A 15755-nucleotide genomic window follows, 5' to 3' on the forward strand; every position below is an offset into this window, starting at 1 on the left:
TTGGCCCCTTGCGGGTGGGTGGTGTGTCATGTGTTTGGTCTTTGCATATTTGATTCCATTCGCCAGTTAATGAGTTTGTCAGATAATCGTTCCATCGGTTACGCCCTGGACATTTGGACATTTCGACATTGATTTGTATGGAAAACTAAACATGTGGCCAAGACCATTTCCTTATCAAAGGCTGGAAACATGATTGAGGTGGAGTGCAAGGAGTGCAGGGAAAATTGAAAAGGGATCTTAACTGATGGGAAATTAAAGAAATTCGATGAGAGTTGAAATTAAATCAATCAAAATTGATGGAAGTTGAAGTTGCAGAAACCTAATGAATGGTTGGGGCAAAGGTATCGAAGATGAGGTTATGTTTAAAATAAACCACGTGTATAATGATATGGTGACGGTATCCTTGGGTTCTTTAACAATTGTTTGTTCTAAGGGATACTTTTGTTCTCTTTTCATAAACTTATCCAAATTGTTTTTCGATTCGATTGATAAATATTAAGATATATTCCACCGCTTAATGTCAAGTACAGTCACCGCTTTTTATTGCAAGGATTTACCTTTATTTACCTTCATTCTATTTGAGTTCTTTTTAAATACTCACTGAACTCCAGCATTCTTTAAATTCTCCCCCCTTAGATATTCATTTTTATTGCATCCTCCCCCCCTGTGGCGCACTCAATTGTCCTCGAAGGTATGTGTCATCAGTCATAGCCACGAAACTGTCATCGTATTTGCTTTTTACTCGTGACTTACTCCTTTTTTTACTCCCTTTTTTGCTGTTGTTTGTTTGTTTGTTTGTGTGATATCAAATATCAAATGTTGATTGTGTTTACCATTTCATGGTTTCATTTACTGCGGAGTTCTTCTACCATTCAGTGCTCGCCAGTGCCCCTCCCATTCCATTCCATTCCATCTCTCTTTTCCCACACCATTCCTTCGTTCTGCTACTGCTGTTCCATTCCACTCGCACTTCCCGTTCCGCTTATATTGTCATTTTCACTGATGCTTGAACGTTTTTTGATCCCCCCTCCGTTCTGCCCCCTCTTTCCATCTTGTTCTCAGTGCTCTCTGGGATGTGGGCGAAACAATAATATGGGGGAAAAATATAAAGCTGGCAAACGGCGCTTCTGTTGCCCTCGGGGGCAGCGTTGCGCAGTGCAACGGGCATCAGGCATCGGGCATCCACTGACCACTTGGCAGCTTTCAAAACGTAATGTGAAATCTGCTTGGCAGCCAAACGGAAGCGGAACAGGAAGAGCCAGTGGATGGATACGATTCTTGGGTACCCTGTAGAGAAGATTATGGGTGGATTTCCAAGAAATACTCATACATACCGTTGGTAGGGCGGAAAATTACAGTTTCAGTTATTTTTGAAAGTTCTTACAATCCAAAATGATCGATAAAAGGATTTCACAGCATATATTTTGGTACTCTTTGTCAGGAACCAAATGTTCCTGATTTCCGATCAAATATCTCCACATATTTCCTTACCAGCTCGGTATACCCTTTCACTTAGGGTATTCCTTTTCACAAACGAAAAACAACATCTATCAACCCCTTTTTGGAGGAAAGTAGATCCGTAAATCCGTTGAAAGGGGGGAGCGACAGCCTGGGGTTGCCGTTGCCTCATTTGAAATGCATGTGCGACGACAACGACAACACTGGCGAAGCAATCAACTCAGGAGCATATCCTGAATCCGTTTTGCTGACTCCTTGACTCCATTCTCCGCTCTCCACTCTGCGATGTGTGCGTTGTGTGGGTTGTTTGGCTTTTTGGCCTGCGGAAGTGTTTGCTTATTTAATTTCTGGTATTTTTAATTGAATTTTCAATGTCGACTGCTCGATGCTCAACCTGTGTGCCCTCTCTGTTCTTTTGATCCTTCCCGGCAGGAGCTGCATTATTGGCCCCGAGCTAAGCGTCAAGGTCTGCTCTATTGGCACTGTGATAAATCGATCGGCCTACATGTCGGACTATTGCCAATTGGAGGGCACCACTGGCAGGCAGACACAGCCAATGCCCATACGCTGGATGTCCTGGGAGAGTGTGCTATTGGTAAGTACTAAATTTAAGAAAGGATACGCCCTTTAAAGAACCAAACACTCCTCTAAATAAAAAAATCCTTTAAAAAAAAGCTAGTATCAAAAATCTTTAGCCTCGGGCAGTTATCTCCCACTGACTGACAGTTACCCCAATTAACCGGCACATGTTCCGAGTGCATTAACCCCCTCTCGAAACCCCCCCACCCATGGTCTCTACACCGAATTTTATTTTATTCCCCAAACGAATGAACAAACAAAACCCGAACCAAACCGAAACCGACAAAAAAAAACTGCGGCTAAGAATACAACGAAAAAAAAAAATAGGAAAGTGGAAAACTGGAAAAGGAAACCGAAAAACCGAGTAAAATATTTTATAAATCCCCCAGCGAAAAACCGCACTAAATAAATTAATTAACTACACAAAAAACGCAGAGAAAGGACCAGCCAGAGGCGGAGGATGGGCAAAAACAAACCGAACAGGACATGTATAAAGTTTCCATTAAGAGATACTAGATATAGGAGCCACGCAGTATAGCCCCAGTATCCCCCATGATATGACAGTGAGAGCGGCGAGCGATATCCATAGATGTGTAGACAGACACTCGTGTGGCTCGAATGTGTGTGTGTGTGTGTGTGTGGGGGTGCCCCCAAGCGGCTGTAAGGATAAACGAGGTACTACCCCATGGAAGGGATGTGCGGGGGCGGGGGCGGGTTGGGTCTCTGTGTATATTAAAAAGCGCAAAAGTTGCGTTACAGGATATTTGTGCACATGAATAGGTCCGTGCGCCCTGTGCACAGGAACCGCATAATCCTTAAGCCAAAAAGCATGTAAACAAAATCAAAAGGCCTTTGGCAATGAGAGGATTTATATTTTCATAGGAGAATGTATTCGGTTACCAGGTTTTAGGGTTCATACACACATGTAACAGGCTGGTGGGGGATTATAGTGTAGACAACTCGAGAATAAAGTCAAATTTGCTTAAAAGGATACAATAACATTTTCGGGGCAGAGAATTTTGGGGTTTAGAGATCGTTTCTAGAGAAATAGTGGTGTGGATTGCTAGAATATTGATTAGAAAAATTAGGTATAAAAGAGAACTTGAAATACAATGATATTTGACTACATTTTGCTTTGATTGTGTCCATTACGTATTTAGTAAAAATGAAGAAACATTATATTTGAATATGAATAAAATAAAGAACAAAATTTCCCAGTAGTGGCCTATTTTCATTGTCTTTCAAGAGTAGCATCTTTATTTTGTAGCCTTTCTTGAGTATTTAAAGGAGCTGGGATACATTTTACACACAATTCGTTCTATGGCGAGGCTGTCTCTGTCTTTTTTCTCTTCCAGAGCAGCTGAGCAGATAGGGGTGGGTTTTTCGTTACGATATTCGTTGAGAGGGCGACTGTACATCGATATAAAACCTATAGAACCTTTAGATTTTAGAAAACATCTATATTCAGAAGCTAAAGAACGTCCACAATGACCACCTATGAGTCGCAGACACTCCACTATAGCTTTATCTCTTCCAATAATTAAAGATTTCCTTTTGATTAAGGAATTAAAAACAACACCATTCTCGATAAAAACTTAACACTTTCCATCGCAAACCATATACTAATCCTCCGATTAAACCATTTTCAGGGTAAATTCACCACAAAATCCGATGTCTGGTCGTTTGCTGTGGCCCTTTGGGAGATCTTAACATTCGCGCGGGAACAGCCCTACGAGCAAATGTCGGACGAGAATGTTATCGAGAACATTGGGCACATCTATCAGGATGACAAAATGCATGTGAGTAGAAAGTGACTTCAAAAATGTGACTGCCAAACACCAACTGATTTTTGTATATTTTCTGTTTTTGCAGGAACTGCTGCCAATGCCCGTCAACTGTCCGCGAGAGATTTACGATCTCATGTGCGAATGCTGGCAGCGCAACGAGTCGAGTCGACCCAATTTCCGGGAGATACATTTGTTTTTGCAGCGCAAGAATCTAGGTTTTAAGCCCCACTCCCAGACGCTGATGTATTGAAATCTGTAACAAAACAACAACAAAAATGCATACACACTAAAGAACTCGAAAACTAAATGCAATTTTTAGCACATCATAAATCAACATAAATATATTTCGAATATTCTATGCGAATTTTATGCATTTAAAAACGAATGAAAAATGAAGAAGAATGCATTTAAAAAATAAATGTTTTTGAATGGAAAAAAGAAGAAAAAACTGCGGCCAGTCGTAGGCAGGGATGCCCTAAGGAAGGTATTGGAGGGTTTATAACCACAGGATTTTATGGATTGCTTTGGATACTGCTTTGAGTAGGCCAAGATTTTGTTGGCTTTATAACTATTTTGGCTTCAGTTTTTATGATTTTAAGAACTCTAACTCCAAGTAAAGGACTTCCGTAATTCTATCCATATCCCAGAAATCATATCTATTCCTAAAATCTAATCCATCTCAAAGAAACGAACTTAATCCGATTGAAAGCCTATGGTCAATCGTGAAATCGTATTCCAAGACATATTTTTGGGAATTTGATAGAGAGTATTCCAAACAGTATTAAAAAACGTAATATCTAATAAGGGTCTATGCAAAAAATGTCCAAAAGTGAGTACATGAAAGTGGTTTTGGTTTTTATTTTTCATTCTTAGAAAAATTCGTATACGTTCTTGTAATTATTGTTTATTTGTTAAGAAGACAAATATTTATATGTGGAAAAAAGTTATTTTGCTTGGCCTTATTCCTTTGGCTGTTATGAGCGGCGAAAGTTTGCAGTTTTTTATTTAAAAAAAAAAATATTTTTGTGGGTATTTTGCGTTAATCCAAGCATGAGGAAGAGATCTACCTATTCAGACCTACAACCAAATTTGTTTTCTCATGGCAAGGGCTCTGAAAATTTGCATTTCTTAACATAAACTAAAAAAACAAAACAATTCCTATGCAAAGATCTTTGAAAAAGCAGACCTCCCTCCTTATGGCATCCCTCTCTCTTCAAGCACTTATATCAGATGATCAGATGGTACTCTTATTCTTTATTTTTCTGGTAAAACACAGGTATCGCTTAGTCATAGCCTAAGTTTAAGAACACAATCGAGTCAATAGCTTATACAAAAACTAAAACTAAAACTGAAACCCACTAAAAGGCAGCAGCACGAAAAACCCATTATAATACGAATGAATGTAAATAATGGATGAAATAATGGATGTTTAATGAATAAGTAATCGTAGTCGAAAAATACTCTATATTCTATCAAATAGAATCTAAAAGATCGAAACCATTGACATATGTGTGTACCTATCGCTCCTCCACCTGAATGCTCTCTATCTCTCTCTCTCTCTCTCTTGAACTCTATCTCGTATCTAAATCATTTTCGCTTAACGTGTTCAAAATGTATATATCGAAATGAATCTATATTTATATGATGCCGCCCCCCACTATCTGCCCCCTGCCCACAAACATAAAAGACACTCTATCTCAACTCAAAATTGAATTTTGATGATGGAAAAACCTACTCGATTATATGGAAAAAGCAAACGACAAAACCTGCATATAATTTTGACAATAAAAAATAACTTTTTATGCAAAATGCTTTGTAGGAAAGAGCTCTACAAGAATCCTAGGCTAATCTCAGAGATACACACACACACACACACATTTCCCCCCTCAATCTATAAGTCTAAACGAAGGTCAATTAGACGTCTAGCATATCAAGAAAAAAACACAAAAAAAAACCAACAACAAATGATATCTTTCCTTTAATCAAATTTCCCCTGTGCCTTTGTCCCTGCTTTCGGTTTGTGTTTTTCTCAAGAGCCAGGAAAAATCAGAAAAAATATTATTAATTATAGTATTGTATATGTATCTTTGTATCTATCTTTATTTCTATCATTCTATGAAAAGCTTTAACCAGGTTTCGCTGTAGTAAAAAGAAAAGAAAAAAAAACGAAAAAAGAAAAGAAAAGAAAAGACATTATTGAATTTCAATTAAAACGAAAAATCTCGGCCTGTCGAGTATGGAATGTAATTTTCAAGAGCGAACCTAAAGGGTTGGAAGATCTTCACTTTATGCCAGAGATTTGGAAATGTGTAAGATTTGCATCCACTTTAATCCATTGGTTTTTGACCTAATGCTTTATTTAGGAGATCTCTGGTGGTCTAAAGATTCTTTTTGAAGATTTTTACTCTATTTCGCTGATTTTTGGATCTAAAAAGCCTTCGAAAAGATCTCCACAGACTATTTTCCACCGCTATGGGAAGTCTAACGTATTATTGAAGAGATCTTGTCTGTATTTAGAAGATCTCTAGAGGTCTAAAGATTCATTTGGAAGATTTTTACTCTGTTTCTTAGCTTTTTGGATCTAAAGCTCCTTTAAAAAGATCTCCGAAGATTATATTCCACAGGTTTGGGAAGTCTAATGTTTCATTTAATAGATCTTATCTGTATTCCATAGTTTTTGCGATTTTTAATAACTTTAGTTTAAAGATTTGACAGGGTAAATGTTCTCCATTCAATTCCATCTCCATTTATGAGATCAGTGAGGAGTCACTTAGAAGATCTTCACTCTATTTCATAGCCTTAGGAGACTAAAGCTGCACAAAGACGATCTCCATCGACTCTGTATTTTGAAGATCTAAAGCGCTTCCTAAGAAGATCTTTGACTCTATTTGGAGCACAATGCTTCATTCACTTCACTTCCAACACTTTATACCAGGCTTTTGGTATCTTAGACTCACTAAAGAAGATCTTAATTGAATCCATTGCAAAGTTTTGATGTCCTAAAAAGATTTGGAGATCTCTGAAACCCTAAATTCCATTTAAAAAATTGCATTCAAAAAACCCTTCTAATTTCTTAGAATATATCAATCATAAGTGCTGATTTTGCATTGTTAAATATGCTTAAAAATAAAAAAGAAAACAATAAATTATAAATTAAACACACTTTTTATTAATATTAAAATACATAAAGAAAAAAAATCACACAACGAACTTCAATTTTGCAAAACTTAATTTCGAATCAACAAAAATTAAAAACAAAAAAATCATATACAACCTTAAGGGGAAAAATGGAAAACATAAGAAAACTGAGAGAATCGTTGAGCACAATCATGTTGAAAATTAAACAAGAAAATTAAATTAAACAAGAAAAAGAAAAACTATTGTATTGTAAGCGCATTAAAAACACGGACAAATTATGTGTAAACAACAATTAAATATTAAATACTTAAGCTTAAGAAATTTCAGCAGAAATAAACAGAAAAAAAATAGAGAGAAGAAAACCCATCTTGAAATTTAATGGTGGAAGAGGTGTCCATGGAGTGGGGGTGGGGGGGGTGTCTTAAGTGGCAGCCCCAAAGCCCGAAAAACTAAATGAGACTTTGAGCCGCTCTGTGCAGGCCCACAGCTGAGGCCGCCAGCAACCTAAGAGCAGGACAAATCCTTGGCCCCAATAACACTTGCACCTGACTCTCTGTCAAGCCACCCACGCCCACGACCATAGTGCCCCCCGAGCAAATTAAATAACATAAAATACAAATCCGCTGCTTAAGTCGCTGCAGGAGGAGAGCAGGACGACGACGAGGACGAGGACTAGAACCCAGGACCAGAGGGAAAAATGGAAAATAATAAACTTATTAATTCAAATTGCTGGGGAAATGTTTTCTGCGCTAGAGGGAAGGCTCCCGAACAGTGGTTGAAATGCCATTGGGGGGAGTTTAAATGTTTTAGAAATGCTTAAAATGTGAGAGAAATTGCCGAAGATCTAAGAAGGGATTCCCTTTAGCCACTGCGCCACATAGCTCTTCTGGCTTCAAGGCTTTAAATTTGCGAGGTTTTCTCACCAGATTTCCCCTTCTATATCTTATATTGATCCCTCATTATCCTAAAATTACCCACTTGGAGTCGAAGCAATGATCTTTCATACCAAAAAGAAGCCATTAAGGCTGTGAAATTACTTATCGATGAGATATTATATCGGCTAAAGATAGATATAAACAATTTCCGACTCTTTGTAATCCTCTCAAGAAAAGCGTGCCTGTGAAATACAATAAATATAATATTTATATAAAATTTAAACCTATTTCCCCAAATCAAAACCATAGGAACTCAAGCTCTGTCGTTCTTAGGTCACACTTTTTCCCCAAAATCGTTCCACTGTGCCACAAGGGATCGCCTGAGTCCACTAAGAAAATCTGACATTGTTGGAGGCAGAGGAGGAACCCAACAGAACAGACCAGAGCGGTTCGGAATGGCACAGAATGGGACGAAGTCAGAACGGTATGGGCATTCGGAAAGGGGGCTCATCATCAACGCATTGTTAAATCCGCCAAAACAGCTGCGACTCTCAAGCTCAATTACAGACAGATTTTCCCGGACACGCCCCATGCCCCCCAAACCATGGGCTATCTTCTTGGCGTTGTTTTTGCTGCTGATTCTGTGTCTGGTTTTGCTTTTGCCGGTGCCAATTTGACATCCACAGATACAGCAACACAGCACACACATAGTTAATCCTCTAACCGGAAGTTACACATCTTTTGGATGCCCTTCAAAGAGGGTATGGGGTCTTATACTCTGGGTCTTGATGGTAAGAGAAAGGGGTGACTATTTGTGTCTGTAGAATGTATCTAAAGTAGAGTGTTCTTAATCCAGACGACTTAGACATGTGTTAGGCAGATACATCCCTCGATATCGATGATATCTAGGCACAGACCCTTCTTTTCTAACATAAAGTTAGGATCTGTTGAGGCCTCACACATCTGGCATGGCAAACATAGTTTCAGAAACCACTCTTTGTTAGAAAACTTGTTTTCAAGCATAAAAATATCAGGAACCAGCCATGTTTCATCTTGTTTTGTATGTAAATCTCCGAAAAATATCCATCTCTCATAGAAACAATCAGTCTGTAAGAGTATCTAAGGCCTCGGCGCCTGCAAGTATGCTTCCCTTTCTGCTGTTGGCTACTGTTTCTCCTGCCAGAAGCTCCTGCCTGCTCTTCGCCTCGCATTTGTTTTTCCTGGCAGCCTCCGTCGTCTGTAGTCTGTAGTCCGCTGCTTTTTCCGTGCCCTCCAGCTGCGTTTGGCAGCCAATGTAATTATTTGTGCGGTTTTTTCTCTCGGATTTGGACTGGGATTGGGATTTGATTTCCCTTTGTTTTGTTGCTAATTGGAAAAAATGCCCGCAGTAAAGAGACGCTCCCGCGTCCTCCTGCAGGAGCCACTGTCTACATATTTGCTAATATATATTTTTGTACACCAACCTTTAACCTTCGGTTAAAGTTGCAATCTAAATCAATAAGTTATTATTTGGCACACACACCCGAACGGCCACTCGGAGTGCCCCATGCCCGTCCCATGCCCCATCGCTGGGGTCGGGGCTTGTAGATCCCCGGAGGGTTTTGGATGCTTATTTGACTTGGTTTTCTTTTAAGGTTTGCGAAAACAAAATCCCAGACGCAATCTTTGATTTTATTGTGAGTAAACGAAAACAGCAAAAGGCGAAAAGAGCAAAAGGAAAGGAGAGAGAGAGTGAGAGAAGGAAGGAACCGTAGGAGAGAAGTGCCGGGAGCAACAAATACGCTCAGAGATTTAGGTTAGGACTGGAAAAACAATGTGGTGGAAAATATATGGTTGTGTGTAGGCATGGGGGGCAAATGGAAAAAGGTTGCTTCGGTGGGTTCTCTCGAAAAAGCCGAAAAGAAACAGAGTAAAAGAAAAGAATTTTAACTTTATCTAAAAAGCTATAACATCCATAGTTTTACAGCTATTGAGTCTATATCTGATAGAGTAGAAATACATAATACTACCTACCTAACTATCGAAAATCATCACGAACGGATAAAAAATATCGTGCAGAACCACAGAAATACGATGATATCTGTGTATCTGTGAAAGCCGTTTAATTGAGAACAGTGTCTCATCTCTTAGTTGGGTTTCCCTGAGGGGAAGACGAAGGATCTTCCTTCTAATCGCCACGCACGATCACTCCAACCAGCCCGTCGCCGGCCTTCAAGCCCACAACCGATAACCGACCGATAATCGACCGATAACGGCCCGATAACAGACTCATAACCGACCGATCACCACCAAGTTACACTATTTCCTAAGCGACCCCAATTATTTCGATCTATTATCCGAACACGTATCACAACTCGACAACCTATCCACAGTCTCTACAGAGATTTGGATATGGGATTCTATTAAAGAGCGGTAGTGCTGGCATGAACAGCACCTGCCCGGACGGACCGATCAAAATAAAGTCTATGAGCTAGATTAGATCCCCGGCCATACGCTATTCATATCCGTCTTACTGATCACATGGTGGGACATCGGGGTTTTGGTTTACAGGACTGGTATAAGTCCTCAGTCCAGACGAGAAGTACTGGCTGAGCGATTCGTGCGGTCCGTGCCGTGTCAGGAACCCGTGGACGTACATCTAGAAGCTGGATCTTATAGAGGAGCCGCTGATGGATTTGGTGGCCTGGAGGGTCTCAGCGAGGCTGAGAGGGCGCAGACCCTAAGGGATCTGGACTCCACGCTGGCTGAAGCGCCTGATGGACCCCAACGACCGTACGGCCGGCTCAGTCGAAAAGGTGACCACGGAGCTGTTACATTTTGCGGAAAAGGTATATACATTATTTACCATATTTATAAAAAGTTGGGAGGGATCTAGTAGGGAGATCCAGTAGATGATCGTATTTATACGATTCGAATCGATTTCGTCTTAGTTTCTCTTTAGAATTTGCTGATGGCTAGAGACTTAGTCTCAGTAAAGACCCCTTCGCCGGAAGATGAAGTTCTTGTTAACGTTTCTAATATGTAAGTGAACAAAATCGAAAGATCTTTGATTCTAAGTACAAATTTGACCCCCGATAAAAGGCTTTTGGCTAGCCCCAAATCCTCCATTAGGATCATGTCAAACCGATGCGCTTATCAAACTTGAACTGGAAAATATCAGAGGGTTTGCTAATAACAATCCTGAGTTCACGGGGTGGCGTGACCGGCTTCTGGATGCACTAAAACCGATTTCCGAACAATCGAAGATGCAAACTCTGCAAGATTTTCAACGGTGGAATGTGCAGAGACTTGACTTGGAGAAGCAAATATTTCACATTTGCGAAAAACTCCAAAAGTCAATTATGGGAAAATGTCATGAAACCTTTAGAAAACTACGTGATGCATGCGTTTGGAGTCTTACAAAAACAAACACCAAGAAAGCAGATGTCATAAACGTAATTAAGAAAGCGTGAGTGTCAAATGAGAGGGAGAGAGTGAGAGGAAGTAAGACAGTTTTTCGTTAAGCTAATTCATAACTCTATCATTTATTTTCTAGGAAATGTCTCGGTATGACACGAGGCAAAGAGAAGGACTATGGTCTGGATTTTTAATTAGGCATTGGCCTTTCACACCCGATACACCATATGAATTCTGATGATTTTTTGAAACTATACAATATATTTGATATGCGCAATACGTGCAATTAGTATCGGAGTCAATGACAACCGCATGCTCTCTGTCTATCCATCTGCCCTTTGGTATTGATCTGTCTTAGAGATCATGCAATTGTTTACGCTTCTCACACCAACACCGGCCGTTATATCTCGCTCTCCTCCGCCCGAGGGCACTCACTGCACGAGGAAGAGTGTGGGAGAGAGAGAGCGACAGAGTGAGTTCACAGAAAATTGATTTGTTCATTCTGTAACAATCTTCGGATATGACCCAGATTGCAGCCATAATAAAACCCGTAACTCTTGCAGTATCAGGTATTGTTGAAAACGCCGAAGTAAGCCCATCTGAGAAATCGATCTGGCTGCTCATAAATGGATGATGGAATAATTTGTTCTTATGCGTAAAGCCAACAAATGCTATTTGCTGAATGCAATGATCTAAGCTACGCGTCGGTTCACTTTTCTGTTTTGTATTGAGCGGAGAGCTCGTGAAATCCGATTTACTGTACCGGTCCAGAGGAGTCTCAAAATCGTACATTTGTGTGTGGCATGAAAATATCTTTAATCTTGCACGAAATAAGTTGTTATCGTCTCAGTTCTGTGATATAACAATTTCTGTAATTAGGTATGCCATCCCAATCGAATCGATTTCGTCGTGGGTTTCCCTTGAATGTACCACTGCCTGGGAATTTAGTTTAATAAAAGAACCCTTCCGCTGCAGAATGAAGTTATTATTGGCGTTCATTTTATGCAAGTGCAAAAATACTCATTTGAAAATTCTATTAATCCACAGTTCATTCATTATTTTAGACCTTCGTCTGGAGCCATTGAGCTGCCAAACGACTATATCCACTGAGGCTAAAAAGCAGGCCCTTGAAATCGATATTATGATAAAAGCGGAATTTGAAAATATCCAAGGATATGCCCACGACAATGTGGAGTTCAAGGCTTTTCATAAATTTCTGCACGAATCACTGACATGGGGTGCCAATCGTAATCAACAGAAGCTAAAGAATCTCCAACAATTTCAGAAGTATAACATGGCAAGATTGGATCTGGAGGACCAACTTTGGGAGCTTTGCAATGATCTACAGCTGAAGATTAGGGGACACTGTTACCAGTTCTATAGACAGCTGCGACAGGAATGTGTTAAGGGTCTCACAGATTCAAACAGAAATAAACAGGGAATGATTGCGAAAGTGAAACATTTGTGAGTATCGTAGAACATGAGATCGACAGAACTTCCTATATTAATTTATCATTTTTTGATTCTAGGAGATGTGATAAAATGATTAAAGGCAAAGAGGCTGACTATGGCTATGAGTAACAAACTTTGGAGATGATCGAAACTATCCTGATGAAGAATTTGCCGAACGGTACTTCGAAATATCAGTATCATTATCCAATGCATAAAATGTATACTATTCATAGTTGCTTGACTAAATGTTTCTTTTTCAACTTGTATTTAATGTTTTATATAACTTTCTTGTATCAACTTTTTCATTTGATTCAATCTTTCAATTCTATTAGCACTACGTAAGAGCTAATATATTGTCAGTCAGTTAATCTAGGAATATATGTATGTATGCAAATTTATCTGGAGTGTTATAATCAATACAAAGATGGGACTGGGACTGATAAATTTCAGAGACCTTTTTTGCAATTAATGGACCTTGTAATCCTGTTACATAAGCATCATTTAGCGCACTAAAGTTAATTTAGAACCACTTAAGATCTTCAATGGGAAAGTTTGTTGTCGATTGAGCATTCCGTAACGGAATCTCTAAATATGGAACACATACTAATTCTCTTCATTAAAAACTAGGAGAATAAAAACTAGATTTTTATATCTGTTGGGTCATCCTGCCCAATAATAGCCAATAAAGCATAGATTGCAACGTCTTGGATGCTAGTTCTTTATTCTAGTTCTTATAAAAACAATTATTGCTTGCGTTTTCCTAAAAATGTAGTCTTTTGCAAATTCCCTAAAAAAATTATTTTTAATGATTACAACTCCTTTGTCCAATCTTAGAGATGGATTACAAGAGGTTTAAAAGAAGTTTCAAAATTGTGTTCTGGTACATTTTCCCCTGGAAATGTTTTCTAACCATCCACAACAAATCTTTGCGCTCTGATATGTGGCTAAGTGGGTGTACCCACTGCAAGTATACTTCTATCTATGTACACTTTATTTTGACCCGTAAAAACTTTTAGCTAATCATCAATTTCCTTCCATATTGAATCTTTACTATTGACACACATAAATTTAACTTTTTTATATTCCACAGAAGCCACTGATAAAGCCCAAGGCGGACCGGGCAGGACCGGGCAGGACCTGCTGTCACTGCGCTGCTGCACATACCTTGGGGACATAAAGTCATCAAGTAGAACACCCCCATGATCCTGGTTGCCCATGGGCGCCTCCAGGATTTGCCCTTTTTTATGTTTATTATTTTCTTTTCTATGCGGCGTCTGGCTATGCGGTGGTCTGTGTGTGTGTTTTTAGCCACGTGCCCCGGCGGCACCCTTCGACGATTCGTTGCGCTAGTTTCACACCCTTGTGCGCCGCACGAAGGGGAATGCGAACCCCTCAAGAAACGCATATCCTCAGCCACAACAGAAACATGTTGCTTTCCGTCTGCTTTTTTCTTGTGGCTTACCAGACACCAGAGCATCGTATGGAATGGGGCAGGGATGTTCTTCTCCCGGTCCTTGGGTCATCAATAATGGCGCAAACATGCACTTAGGTCGCTTGCTTTTGCATTAGGATGAGGCGGCTTAGTGAAATTGGTACACAACCCCCTCAGAATCCCCTTTTTTTCGTCCCACATCCCATGGGGGTCACTACTTTCAATAAAAATTTGTTTTCCGATTGGGGGGACACTTTTTGTTGTGCGGCAGATTAAGTGGATTTCACCTTTTTTGCTAATGTAAATTGAAAGAGGGGACATGTTTTCGTTTGAATTTAACGATTTTTTGGTAGTTGCACGAGTTGGCAACCCTAAAAGTGGTAGGCGCCCAATCGGTATTTGAAATTACGTTATCGATTTGTGGATAAAAATACAATACTACCTGGGGAAATGAATATTGACGAAACAACATTGTGACTTTTTTAATTAAGCTTTAATTTTTTTTTTTTTTTCTTAAAGAGTTTTATCGCAGTTTACTTAAAAGATATCGTGTTCTTTTTTTTAAGTCAAGATGAAGGATAAAATGGACCTACAAGAGTAGGAAAATAGAGTAAATATTTGGAAAATAGGACGCATATCGGTATATTTCATAAGTTTTTCGTTATACTACTGTATATTTAAGATGATAACACTCTTATAGCTAAAGTGTGTGGCTGAGATTAAGTTTCGAAACTCCCGCCAATAACTTCCGGTTGTTACGCTATACTTTTTTTAAAGTGAGGCCGTATATTTTGGTATTTATTTGAATTGGGTAGAATCTGTAATAACCGGTTCACAACAATGAGTCCCATTCCATGCACACATACCCTGGGGGAAATGAATGTAATAGAATTGTGAATATGTTTGTCATCCCAGGCTCCAAGGAACGCAAAAACAATTTAGTCTCTGTTTTAAACATATTTCAACGATATTTGAAGCTTATTTTTTTTTTTGCAGGGACCAAGAATAGGTATCACGATTGAGATATATATATATATATACAATATACTTATAATAAACATGAATATGTCTAAAAAATGTCGTTTTGAGAAAAGGTCTTTATTAGTTACGTTTTATCTTCATATCAATATTTATACTTTCATATAAAATTAACAAAATAGGGTATACAAAGGCATATACTACGGCTTACACGCAACATAGCGACTCCTTTTTTGTTGAAATTTTTCGTTTAAACCTTTTTTTACAATAAATAAAATAAAAGCAAGGATTAAGAACTATCCAATCTTGTAGAAAATTCATTCATCAATGGGATAAAGCTATGTGGGCACTACTGAAAGATTTAGTTTGTCAGCATTATTCAATGGAATATCAAAATTGAGCAAATATTCTTTTTCGTTTGTTTTGATTGACTTATTTTTGATTGACTTATTTCGCTAAAACCTCTTTTTACGCAAAATGCAATAAAAGCAAGTGTTTAAAATAACCCAGTCAAGTTTAGAATAGGTTAATTAATCCGAGATAATAATGTGGGCATGGCTAAATGTTCTATCTAGCCAGTAATATTCAGCGGAATATCAAAATTGAGGAATATGGTTTCCAATCCTCGACGGAGAACGATTAACCCATTGCAAGCCAAGG

The 15755-nt window shown here is 38.9% G+C and overlaps 1 protein-coding gene and 2 long non-coding RNA genes across 3 annotated transcripts in view; all 3 read left to right on the top strand.

The window, feature by feature from the left end:
* Positions 1 to 4153, top strand: part of LOC6593802 (discoidin domain-containing receptor 2) — a 151779-nt gene extending 147626 nt beyond the window's left edge. The window contains exons 15-17 of the mRNA XM_026989024.1: positions 1891 to 2053; positions 3687 to 3836; positions 3910 to 4153. Coding sequence (XP_026844825.1) covers positions 1891 to 2053; positions 3687 to 3836; positions 3910 to 4074 — 478 coding nt within the window. The 3' untranslated portion in view covers positions 4075 to 4153. The remainder of the gene's footprint in view (positions 1 to 1890; positions 2054 to 3686; positions 3837 to 3909) is intronic.
* A 6676-nt stretch (positions 4154 to 10829) lies between these two features.
* Positions 10830 to 11512, top strand: LOC113565751. Its single transcript, XR_003408768.1, has 3 exons — positions 10830 to 10858; positions 10919 to 11285; positions 11373 to 11512. It is a non-coding gene; the product is annotated as an uncharacterized LOC113565751 (long non-coding RNA).
* A 1068-nt stretch (positions 11513 to 12580) lies between these two features.
* Positions 12581 to 12951, top strand: LOC113565786. The gene is made up of 2 exons (XR_003408792.1): positions 12581 to 12697; positions 12763 to 12951. It is a non-coding gene; the product is annotated as an uncharacterized LOC113565786 (long non-coding RNA).
* Positions 12952 to 15755: the final 2804 nt, after the last annotated feature.

This window comes from Drosophila persimilis, unplaced genomic scaffold (genome assembly GCF_003286085.1).
Source record: "Drosophila persimilis strain 14011-0111.01,24,50 unplaced genomic scaffold, DperRS2 tig00000191-arrow-pilon, whole genome shotgun sequence".
NCBI lineage: Eukaryota > Metazoa > Arthropoda > Insecta > Diptera > Drosophilidae > Drosophila > Drosophila persimilis.